Source organism: Egretta garzetta, unplaced genomic scaffold (genome assembly GCF_000687185.1).
Source record: "Egretta garzetta isolate BGI_Z169 unplaced genomic scaffold, ASM68718v1 scaffold612, whole genome shotgun sequence".
NCBI classification, from domain to species: domain Eukaryota; kingdom Metazoa; phylum Chordata; class Aves; order Pelecaniformes; family Ardeidae; genus Egretta; species Egretta garzetta.
This window is the reverse complement of record NW_009259030.1, coordinates 825,987-838,404: the sequence shown is the minus strand read 5'-3', so window position 1 is coordinate 838,404 and position 12,418 is coordinate 825,987. Positions and strand designations below refer to the sequence as shown.

At 46.6% G+C, this 12,418-nt stretch overlaps 2 protein-coding genes across 2 annotated transcripts in view; one reads left to right on the top strand and one right to left on the bottom strand.

The window, feature by feature from the left end:
• Nucleotides 1-5,968, top strand: part of NIPAL4 (NIPA like domain containing 4) — a 7,806-nt gene extending 1,838 nt beyond the window's left edge. Inside the window, exons 4-8 of the mRNA XM_009634724.1 lie at nt 10-107; nt 2,767-2,823; nt 3,900-3,990; nt 5,099-5,259; nt 5,364-5,968. Of these exons, the coding sequence (XP_009633019.1) occupies nt 10-107; nt 2,767-2,823; nt 3,900-3,990; nt 5,099-5,259; nt 5,364-5,968 (1,012 nt within the window). The remainder of the gene's footprint in view (nt 1-9; nt 108-2,766; nt 2,824-3,899; nt 3,991-5,098; nt 5,260-5,363) is intronic.
• A 2,083-nt stretch (nt 5,969-8,051) lies between these two features.
• Nucleotides 8,052-12,418, bottom strand: part of ADAM19 (ADAM metallopeptidase domain 19) — a 31,132-nt gene continuing 26,765 nt past the window's right edge. Inside the window, exons 20-21 of the mRNA XM_009634723.2 lie at nt 11,264-11,410; nt 8,052-10,496 (exon numbers count right to left, since the gene is read on the bottom strand). Coding sequence (XP_009633018.1) covers nt 10,425-10,496; nt 11,264-11,410 — 219 coding nt within the window. The 3' untranslated portion in view covers nt 8,052-10,424. The remainder of the gene's footprint in view (nt 10,497-11,263; nt 11,411-12,418) is intronic.

The following is a 12,418-nucleotide window of genomic DNA, read 5'->3' as shown; positions in this document are numbered from 1 at the left end:
CATTGGCCGGGGCTTGGCTGTCTTCTCCAGCTTCCTCATCGGAAGCAGCATCATCCTCAAGAAGAAGGGGCTGCTACGGCTGGTGGAGAAGGGAGGCACCAGAGCAGGTAAGGCCTTTGTGGGGGGGCAGGAGGGAGGACGTCCAACTGTGCCCAGGCCACATGCATCATCCAAACTCCAGCACTCATAAGGCAAGGGAACACCTCTGGGTATGCATCAGCCTTCCCTCAGCAATGGAAATAAGACCTTTGTGGATGCATTTTTGTGTGCAGTGCTGTGCTAGAGCCGAGGAGCTAATTTACAAAGCCCTGTGCTGGAAAGGCTCAGCTAAGAGCAGCATTCCCTTGCCTTGGACTGCAAATAGCAAGTCACATGCACTGCGTGATCAGATGTGCACCCACCAGAAGAACAATGCATGCCCATCACAGCTCTTACATGGGAAAGCGTGAGGCCAGGAGGAAGCAGAGTGTTGAAAGCTCTTTGAAATGGGCCCCTCTGCACAAAGGTGCAAGTCATCACCCTGCCACAGACCAGAGCAGAACAGCACAGCTCCATGACCTTGCTTGCACTGATGCACTAGGCAGCTTTGCCACTAAGTCACTGAGATAAGGATGCGGCCCCATGTGCTTTAATTGCATTAGCAGGAGCCATTTATTAATGCGGGACTGCATGCCTGCGATCTGTATGAACTCTGCTTGTGGTTTTTGGAAAGGATACTTCTGAGCTATGTTGCTCAACAATGTGTAGATAACTTTCCTCCAGCACCAAGCTCTTATGGTGAGGCGTGTGTTTATGTGCACATATCTATGGATGGGAAATGGTGGAGGAGCACTGCCTGCAGCAGAATTGCACTGTGGAATTGGACGCATCCCATCAGCATTGCAAACATGAGCTCTAGCAGCAGCCTAAGTCCTACCTGGCAGCTGACCTACTTGCATAACTACAAAACAAAATAATGATAATTAAAATACTACTGCTTCCCAGTTCTGGCCTAGGAACAATTCTTAAATCATTTTAAAAAGGAAGTAAATATCACTATCCCCATTTTACTGTGCCCCTGTATGGGGACACAGAGACATGGAACGTGAAGTGGATGTCCAGAGTCAACCAGCAAAGCTACCAACAGCACCCAAGCCACAGCCCAGTCTCGAGTCCATCTCCATCCTCTGCCATTAGGCTGGCCACATGCAACTGCTGAACTCTTTTGCTTTTTGGCATTATTTTTGCACAATGAGATGTCAGTATTGGCTCAACTGTAGAAGATGTCTGTCTCCTACTTCCCTCCATGAACTCCTCCCAGAACAGAGCCAGGCAACTAAAACAAGAGCAAACTCCTCCCTATTTTTCAAGATGTTAAACCAGGAATTAGAGATTAATAACAAACTGCAGCTGACAAAAACAGTTCTTGAGAAAAAACACAAAACAAAACCCACACCACACATAAACAAACAAACCGGCAATTTCTATGGAATACCAAAGCATAACATTTGAACTTCAGCATTTGTGAACTTGTTGAAGAACCAGAAGAGGCTGAATTCTAGCAAAAGATTTTTCCACATATCCTGAACTCTTCCTGTCCACCTCTTCATTCCTCCTTTCAGCTCTCAGTCCCCGTGTTTCACCCCTGCTACACAAGCACATCGCTTTTCTCCAAGGCAGGTCAAACACTGCTGTAGCTGACAGCTCCAGGCAGGTCAGGCTTATCCAAAACACGGGCTCTTTCTGACCCAGCAAAATCAGGGTTCACAATGTCAGCAGGCTCAAGCTGCTTACGACTAACAGCTTGGGGGTTAAGACCAGAGCTGGATTAGTTCCCAACACAGCATATCCATTCTTTCTCATTTATATGCATATTTTCTTTAATTTAGTTATTCCAACATCAGGAATCATTTTTCATCAGAAACACTCAGTGTCATAATGAGACTCCACATGAAGTTAATACCGGATTTCTGGCAGTTCAGGCTATGATACCACTGTGATACAAAGCAACATACAGAAGCAGCAGAAAGCTTGTGGGACAGGACTCAGGGAGCCTTCAACACAACCGTACAGAAACACAAACTATGGCACCACGTGCCCACACAGAGCAACCGACCAGTTTTTCCCCTCTTCATCCTTCATAGCTATAACCCCCACTGGAGCTGGGTTTGGAAAATCTCATTGCCTTACCTTAGAGCCCACACGCAAGACTCCACAGCGAGCTGGTGCGATGGGAGGTGAAGCGCAGGCTCCCCACGGGCAGGACTCAGGCTGGCAGTGTCCCAGGGAGCAGCCTTTGGGTGGGGGACATGCAGCTCAGAGCAGCCCCTGCCATCCTTTGTCCCTCTGCTCCAGGAACACCCCACAGGGAACACGCAAGTGGAACACACAAGACGAGACATGACCGGTCCATGGGAGCTCAGCTGGGATGTTTATTGCTGGGTTTAGGGGCCAGTGTACCCTGATGAACCAACAACGGTGCACCCCAGGCCAGTAACCTCCATAGCTTTGGGGCAATGGGTGCCATTCCCTTTGCCACCCAGGATTAAACCAGGGTTTTTTATGTATTTGTGTTGCCCAGCCTTAAGCGCCAGCTTCCACTAATCCCTTGACTCAACATTGTTTCCAGGTAGGATGGCATGTCTGCATACTCTGTCCTTCCAGGCTGTTTTCTTTGTCACACTCTTCCCATTGCAACTTAACCCTCTCCAAAGGGCCATTTCTCATCTCTCGCTCTGAAGAACATGGCTGTTAACTCCTGCATACTTGTGTGCTTTCCTTCCCCAGGAGATGGAGGCCATGGCTACCTAAAGGACTGGCTCTGGTGGGCTGGCTTGTTAACCAGTAAGTAGAAGCCATTTCCCTGGGTTTGCAGCTTTTCCAAGGTCTGTCCCTGTGAATCAGGTGTGGAACTGGCCCAGCACCTAGTAGCTTAAAGCCTTTTTTCTGGCAAATTCCCCCACCCTCAGCAGAGGTACCTCAAGGAGAGCAGAGGCAGTGAGCCATGCAGGATCTCCCTCACCATCCTCCTGCAGGGCTGGTAGGACTTGCTAGCTCAGTTTCACCCCATCAAAAAGCACAAAAAAACAGGTTTTAATAATGCAGCTGGCTGGTCCGCCTGCTTACCAGGCACAGGGCAAAGAGCCTCCCATGCGTGCCTGGGGACTCCAGGAAAGGTTGCTGCTGAAGCACAAGGGGGGTGACAAGGAGGTGTTGGTAGCAGCCCCTTTCTTGAGCAAAACGTGTCTTCCCTTCAAGTAAGCCTTAAATCCTTTTTTTAATGCTGCATCATTACTGTATCTTCTCAAATTGGACTCATAGCTGTGCAGAGAGCAGATTTACACAGGAGGGTTTTCCAGAGCAGTCTTTTCTGGCTCTCTCTGCTGCAGCAGCAGCTCAGGGTGCCCCCACCTTGCTCTGCCCTCGCAGCTCCTGCTGCACAGCCACCGTAGCACGACCCCTAAGCAAGCACGCAATACTCACAGCTCATGGGACAAGAACAGCACAGCCAGAGGGTGATACCACAGCCCCAAGGAAATGCTTTGGAGGTGAAGAGCAGCCTCCCAGCACTGGGGCTCCCACAACTGCCCACCCCCTCATTAATTACCCAGCCACACTGCAGCTGCCTGGCTGGGCTGTGGGGGTTTATTGAGTTAATGTGGGTCAGCTGTGGCATGGCCAAGCCCAGACACTCCCAGCCCGTCTCCATATGGGTGCAGGGCTCCAGGGATGCCTTCACTGCTTGCATTAATTTGTAATAGATTTTCACCCACTATCTGGCCCTGTTTAGAAGCAGCATGAAACTCCCATAATAAAACCCACTCTCTAACTGACATCTTACTAGTTTGCAAGCCCACAAGAGAAAACACAAAAAGTATACTGTAACTCACTGGTATTTGTTTTTTCTTGTGTTTATTTAGTGGGTGGAGGAGAAGCTGCCAACTTTGCTGCCTATGCCTTTGCTCCTGCAACTATTGTCACGCCACTGGGGGCTCTCAGCGTGCTCATAAGGTGATTTAGGTGTCTATAGTTTGCCATGTGCCTTCTTTTTACTTGCCTGTTTGTCTCATAAGATAGAAAGACTTGAAGTGACACTAATATGCTTTATTCTGCCAAAAGCTAAAAATGTCTCAGTGTTTTCTAAAAAACGCTCTAACGGTTGTTGTCCTTTTGGGGGATCATTTGGAAACCACCGAATTAAGTAGTGTGCCCTTCTGGAAATGTGGATAGCAGCAACGTACACTTCAGGTTAAATTATTGCAAATATTAGGGTTAACTTCCTTCCTTATTCCAGCTCTTCAGCCAATTCAAGGTTGGGTTTTTTGTTTTGTTTTGGTTTTGCAGTAAACAGTACTAAAAATCTACAAGGGTCAAAAATATCAGGCTTGTTTTTAAACTGTCTTTCATTTGCCTTTTATTTTCCAGGCTTTTAGGGTGCTCTGATGTTGTGGTTTTATGCTTTTGTCTGCTGCCAAAAGGGCTGAAACCCTATTTTTTTTTTCTTTTTGAAAAGGAGATTCATATCAAAATACATGACTCCAGGAACTGAAGGTTTTATAAAAGGTCTGTTATTGCGAAATGCATAAGCAAAGTGAGGATTGGGACTGCTCTAGTGTCTTGCCCCAGATTTTTATGGACAACAACTAGGTATTTTTGCGGCTATATCTATAGCCCCGGTGCCTTCAGAGTTTCTCTGGGGCTTAGCACTTCTGATGATTTAGTTAAAATTAATGTAACTCTTTTGTTGTTAGGTTGATTTTTTTTCTCTGTCAGACTGGTCCTTGAAGTCATTTCCATGGGCACTAAAGGCTTCCTAATGCCCAACAGCTCATGAATGAATCTGGAGACCTTGAAAATATTTCTGAAGATTTGCTAACACACTTAGCATTTTTCCACCTTGCTGATAGCTGAGCTGTGTTCTGCAGACCACACCTGTATCTCTGCAGGTTCAGCTGTCAGTAGATGCAATGAGATTCTGTATTAACACACTGGAATCCAACAAGTTTACTCCAGAATTGTGTCCTCGTCTCACATGAAGGCATTCTTTACCTTATTTTAGCTGCTATTCCTTCTTTAAAGGACTTTAAAGCACTAGCTGACATTTTTCTGCCCTGTGCAGTGCCATCCTGTCTTCGTATTTGCTTGGAGAACGGCTCAATCTGCTGGGAAAGCTGGGCTGCATGCTGAGCCTCGTGGGCAGCACCGTGATGGTGATACATGCCCCAGAGGACGAGGAGGTGACCACTCTGGATGAAATGTCGTCTAAGCTGAAAGAGCCAGGTACACAGGAGGTTCTGTTTTCTCTCTTGGGGCTGGGCAGTGTGTACTGCTCTGTCCCCCATCCCTGCCACTCAGTTTTGAGTGATTTCTCTCCCTCTTTCCAGGTTTCCTCGCTTATGCTGTGATCCTCTTGGCTGTCTGCTTCCTCCTGATCTTCTACCTCGCACCCCGCTATGGCCAGAGCAACATCCTCATCTACCTCACCATCTGCTCCGTTATTGGTGCCTTCTCGGTGTCCTCAGTCAAGGGCCTGGGTATTGCCATCAAGGGCTTCTTTGCTGGCCGGCCTGTGCTGCAGCACCCATTGACGTGGATCCTACTCATCACACTGGTGGCATCCATCACTACACAAATCAACTACCTCAATAAGTCTCTAGACATTTTCAACACCTCTTTGGTGTTTCCCATCTACTATGTGCTGTTCACCACCATCGTCATCACAACTTCCATCATTCTCTTTAAGGAGTGGGTCACCATGACTGTAGTGGACATCATTGGGACAGTTTGTGGCTTCCTCACCATCATTTTGGGGGTGTTTTTACTCCATGCCTTCAAAGATATGGACGTCAGTTTAGGGAATCTACCACAAGTCCTCCAGAGTGGCCAGCAAGCGCCAGTCACCCGAGATGACAAGAACATCCTGATAGAGGTGGACAATGCCAGCATCGCCCCAGAGGATAAACCCAAAGTATTCACGATCTACACCTAGCATGTTACATGCGAGGGTCTGGAGGTTGGGTGAATGGGTTGAGGTCAATATTCCCGATGCTAGGGAGCAATTTAAAAAAAAAGAAAAGCAGAAAATAAAACCAACAGTGTCTTATCCAAAGCTTGGTAGAGTCAAGCCAAATCTTTCTCTGGGCTTTTGGATTGGATCTTTCTCATGGTGTGGCAGCAAGGGGTATGTTTAATCCTCACTAGGCTTTAATACATGCAGCCACGGGAAATTAAAATCCTCTTGAAACACAGCACTCCTGGGACAAAGCTCCTCTCTGAGGCCCCTTCCCATCCCTTATTCTTGGCAGGGTTAACATTTACTCTTGCACTCCTTTCCCTGGGTGGCCATTGATATATTTATTTCCAAGCCCTGACTGAGTCATTGATTATTGTTTTTGTCTTTTTTTTTTTCCCATTCTAGACACTTGCATGAACGCTAAACTACAAACCAGTATCTCAAATGGAAGCGAGAGACAAGGATTGAATGGTGTACGCCTGCTATTCAGACTCTGCTCATCCATGTTAAATTACTTGCTCGGCAAACATAGGACAAGAATATTGGTGAATACGGGCAAAACACAGCGAATTTTGGAACAGGCACTCACCTAGGCTCAGTGGCAGGACCCAAGATATAAAGTGTTTTTACAGGGCTGTGGCAGAGAAGTCTTTTTCAGCTTTTGTTCTTTGTCAGGTGCAGGAGTTTCCCTGCAGCACAGGGTTAATTAATTTTATGTGGGTTTTTGTTTGGGGATTTTTTTCCCTTAGCAGATGTGGTACCCAGGCCATGTTGATGTGGTTGGTGAAGCCACTGAACCTGAGCCAGACCTCACCCAAGCAAGAGGCAGCCCCCGCTCAGGCTGGGAAGCTCTGGCAGGGTAAACCCTGTGTCAGGAGAAACACTGCCACAGTCTTCAAGACTTTTTGTGGTCTGTGAAAATCTTTTCAGCCTGAAAGAATGAGTGGCTGTAAATTTGGGGTTTTTTCTTAGCAAGTGCCTTGACCTTGGAGAGCCCCCCAGCTCTTTGAGCCCATGAGTTGTCCTACTATCATTTAAGCCCGAAAGCTCTTTTGTTGTTGTTTAAGAGGAGGTAGGAGCTGCTTGTTAAAAGCCAAACAGGCATAAGTGTGTGATGCTCTGCAGAGGTGTAGGGATGTGGTTTATCCCAGAGTGGTCCTGTTCACCCCTCTCCATCTCTGTCAACATAGTATGGATGTTACCTGGACTCTTGCTCATGGCTCACCTTCAAAACCCCCTTGGATTTGTATCAGTGGTGAAGATGAAGGAATGAGAAGTAACAGTATGAACTGGAAGGTGAAAAAGGAAGGTATTGCCATCATCAGAAAGTTTCCCCCATCTTGCTGCTGGGTCTTACAGCACAGGGAGACTGCAGCCCATTTGCTCACAGCAAACACCAAACAAGGAACAGAGCTGGTTAGCCCTGGACCATGGCACACACTGATGCTGTCCGAGATACTGACCTGGTTGTACCTGGGTTTGAGTGTCACTGAACAAACACATCTTGAGGTTTGGGGTGTAAGAGGAATATGCAATCTCTTATTTTAATAACATTTCAGTACTTTCTTTTGGGTTGTGGAGAGGGAAATAAAGGCTTTTTCTAAAATAACCCTTTGCAGGTGGATCTGAAAGTTTTTCATGTTTTCTCTGGTCTTATTGGCGCAGCCCTAAAGGATAAACAGGCTGAAGGATGGGTCAGTACAGCAGGGAGAGCAGCTGGGGCAGAGAGTAAAACAGCAGCGACCTCCTTTGGTAGCAGAAAATAATCCAAGCAATTCACTCTAGCTTTGGTTTTGGTGTCCTATTTTGTGTAATGCTTTATGCATTTTATTTTAGAAATAAATTGTGAAGGGGACTCATCCTTCTCACTGCCTAGAACTGCATTTCATAAAAGCCATTCCTCCAGCTCTCCTGCCATCTGTGGGCAAATGCCACCTATAAAATGGAGATTTGAACCAAGGTAACAAAATACCACACAGTGACCGAATATTTGTTAATGACAACTGACAAATTTATTAAAACTAGGCAAAAGGCACAATGAATTGCATTCTTCAAGTATTTGCATAGATACACAGAGAGCATTATTGTAAACCATTAATACATGGACACAGGAGAAAGTGAGATGTATTTTGGGGTATGTTCTCCCAAGTAACATTATCTTGCAAAGAATTCAGGTTTTACCATCTTTTAATCCTCCTGCAGTTCCCCTATTATCATTCACTCAATTTGCACACATAGGAAAATTTTAAATTAATTAACACTACCTTTTTGAGACTTCAGCAATGAAGTTTTCCATTAGGGTTTGGGCACATCCAGTAATTCTCTGAGTTTTTTGTGTTGGGGCGGGGGGGGGAGTTTTTTAAAAGGTTGATCCCATGTTCACATGAAATGCAGTGAAAATATTCTTACTGCTTTTTGATGGCCGTTTGACAAAGATCAGGGGCTGTAGCAGAAGTATGCCACTGTCTTCAGCGAGGGCTCAGATACAAGATCAAGTTCTTGTGGTTGAATCTGTACCACGACAGTGTACGTACAGTACATGCCCAGCTCTGCTCCACCCGTAAGCAGCAAAACAGGCCCTGACATAGGCACATTCGCTGCACCCCAGGAAAGAGCAGATTTGGGGGTTGTTTGAATATAAATTGTTCATAGGTAATATAATCCAACTATAGGAAAAGATGTGTAAAGATTAGAAAGCTGATGTCTTTCACTTGCCATCTCTTATTTCAGAGAGAAGTATTTCAGGTTGGTTTGTTTTACAGGCATACAGAAGCTAAGAAAAGGTCCAAAATGATCAAGATAAGGAATAATCAACCAGAAATTCAAGACACACCCTGTGTACTGTTTTCTCGTGGAGAAAGAGGTAGTAAAGTTGCAAAAACTACAGTGGTTTAAGTCATCCTACAGCTATACCGCTACATATAACTACAAATTTAATGAGTGCTCAGGGTTTATCTGTTTGTTTTTTTTTTTTTTTCAAATCAGTAGAGCTTCGGGAAAGAAAACCATCAGGCAAGACTTTTTTACTTCATGCCAAATAATACAGTTTCTCATATGTGTAACAGCAATCAGACTGAGGATTTGTCCATAATAGATGGGACACAAGAGAACTGTTGTAACCATAGCTCCAGAATTCCCTGTGTTCTCCTAGGAAATCATTTCAAGGAAAAAAAGAGAAAAATTGGCATAACAAAAGGTCTTAATTTAAAATCCTGAGAAAAAAATGTACAAAAGCCCAAACTGTTAGGAGAAAGAAAAACAAAATCAAATTCTTAAGGGAGGGTCCTCAGGGTCAGAACCATCAGCTGCTTAAAGTACACAGACAGCTCTCTCCATCTACGTCCTGGAGAAAAAACGTGGAGTGAATGAGCTGCCCTACAAAAGCACCATGTGTCAGGTTAATATTTCTGCTGTTTTACCACCTGCACAATTTTAAGGTAGGTTTCTCACTGGTATGGGGAGCAGACAGCCCATGCTAAATTACTGCTCGGCACGGACCAAAGCCTGAGGAGACACGTGCAAGTGTCTACTGATTATCCACGGTACCGTATGCTGGAGAGGAAGTTTCAGCACTGGCTTGTGCTGAGCTTCCTTCTGGCCACTTGCTCTGTTATCGTGGCCAGAGAGTTTTTCCCTGTCGTACCTTGACTGTGTCCCAATGACACAGATGGGAACGCACGGGTGACGCTGGGGACGCTGTCGGGTCTTACAGCACTGAGGCAAGATACTGAGGTGAGTGCTGGAGGACAGACAGGTTGCAACGCTCTTGCTGAAGATGCTTATAAGGGAAAAATAATTAATCTGCTCTGTTAAAGCTAATCAAAATCCATGGTGACCCACAAATTATTTTACCCAGGAATATTTCCATGGTTTGCTCCCTGTTGTGGCCCCACTTGCCACCCACTGTAAACTGAGAATAAGCTGAAGAAAGTTATCAACGGCTGCCTTCTGCTCTCCCAAGAGGCAGTGGTTTCTGTATAGCACCAAGGTATGCTCCTGCAGCTGCGTGCATGGGCCGAGGAAGCCAACAGGGCTGGGTTTTACGTGAAAGCCCATCAGGGCCAGCACCTGCACTCGCAGCTTCTTCTCCCTGATAACACTTAAATAACTGATTAAAAACATGTGAAGTCCCCATCACCCCATCCCTGCATTGGATATTGCACAATAATATTTAAATACCGTATAAACAAGTCACCCCTCTATGGAATAGGCTATCAGCAGAGAAGGTTGAGTTCAGCGTGGCATGTACCGGCGCGGTTCCTGGGGGCATCCCTGCCGAGCCTGGCTGACCACAGCTTGCTGAGACACATAGGAAAGAGGTGAGGCGAGGGGAGAGGAGCTGAGACACTGTCTGTGGCTGGGAGTGGGTTTTTGGGTGATGAAGGCTATCCAGTCCCCTCTGAAGGTCAGAGCCAGCCAGGAACAGGCTGCTTCATGAGTGTCCACGGGAGCCCGGCTGTCCTGCTTTCGAGACATTCACTGCCCCAGCCATCCCGACACCATTCTGGGTGAGATGGAAAATGGAGAAAAGAGGGGTGAGCACTGATGGAGGAGCAAACGCTGCCCTCTCCTCCTCCTGGAGCTGATGTTACAGTGGGCTGGGGGAAGCCTGTCTCTGTCCACATGCATTCACACCCTAATGCATCATGCAGGAAACTCTCCCACCAGGATCACAATGAAGTTAATGCCTTTTTTTAACATTTTTCACAGGTAACCTCAAGTATGTTGTCAGCTGGAGACAGCACCTCTGGTGTGTGGAATGGAGGTGTTTTGTGTTAAGGGGTCCAGCTCACAGGGAGCTGAGCTCAGCAACTCAGTCTGTTACTCATGGTCCTTCTCAAGGACAATTTTGGGAAACATCCCTGCAGAAGAAGCATCTCCTAGAGGGGTTTTCTGTTCCTTACTGGGGTCTTCAAGTCTTGTGTGGGCCTTGCTGCTTTGCTGCTTGTTGCTAACCATTCTGGGTCACACATACCCTCACTGCTCAGCCCCACTCACACAAATGTTTTATCTGAGGAAGCTCTCATGGATGTGGAGGACTGAATTAGCTGCTTTGCTTAACCCAGTAAGTAAATGCTTAATAAGGAACAGATAAAAAGAGAGGCCCCTCCAATAAAGGCAACCAACCCAACAGCCTTTCATTTCCACCCACCCAGGCTGTGCACAAAGGTGTTTGCAGTCTGATGGCAAGGTTACTCCCTTCAGAGCAGTTTTGTTCCCCAGTAATAAGGGGATGCTGCTGTGCTTCCCATCATCACACTCAGTGCCTACCTCTGCCGCAGGCTGGAGTTGTCCTGTGTTTCTGGCGTGCGCAGGAGGCAGCGAGATAGGGGGGCTGCTCCCCGGCCAGACTCGGGGTCTGGCTGGGACAGGATTAGCTGGCAAAGCTCTCTGGGGTGGCCGAGGCCTGGAGATATCCTACACAAGAAAGAAACAGTGTTGAATTCTCAGCCCGGAGAGATGCCCAGACTGAGAACAGAGATAATATTTTTAATTTTTTGTAAGTCTGAGAACAGCAGATTGGCTATGTAGCTGCACACCTCAAGGTCTCAAGCCATGAATTTTGCGAGTAATAGGGAAGCTATGTTCCAGAGCCTTTCAATTAGCCACATTATTGACGCGCTTAAGGATGGAAGCAAGTTTCACACATATACACTCACTATACGATTGCCCATACAATGCCTGCAAACCCTATATGCACATATATACGTGTGCCCACACAAGCACATGCAGCCCTGCACCCACCTACAGTCAGGTATTATTTTGTTTGTGCACACAGCTGTCCCTAATAGGATACTCAGAGCATTAGATTTTCCACTCATCTAATGAATTTCAGTGTAAAGCATGCCCCTGGGGAGACGCTACCCACACAAGAACTGCCTGCCTGTTGTTGCTTAGTCTCTGCGCTAAGCCGCTGGCTTACAGGTGTTGATTTAATAAACACAGCTGCACTCACAGCTTGGAGGGCACCCAAAAACCCTGCAGTCTCCTTAGGACTATGTGTAAACGCGATGCTCGACAGCTGCATCGGCTGATGCTTGGGGATCTATTGCTCTCCAGGGACCTTGCCCTGTGACCGCAGGAAGGACGAGGCAGACTAAATCCCACTGACCGCCAGGTCCAATGAGCTCGTACAGGAATAGCAAGAGACCAAATCTGGAAGATACTGCAAACGTCTAGGAAGGACACTGACACTAGCAAACAGTGAAATTAATTACTTCCCTTGTACCGTCTACCTCTTGTGGCTTTCCTCCAACCCAGAAATAGCAAGGTTACTTTTGGAAATCCTAGGAAAAGTGTTCCATCTAATAGACCTGACTGAGATACAGACATTGGATGCATTGCGGGGGGAACACAATGGAGATTGCAGGGAACTTGTCGACAACCAGCTGGGAAGGATACCTATTCCTTATTGACTACAGTCAG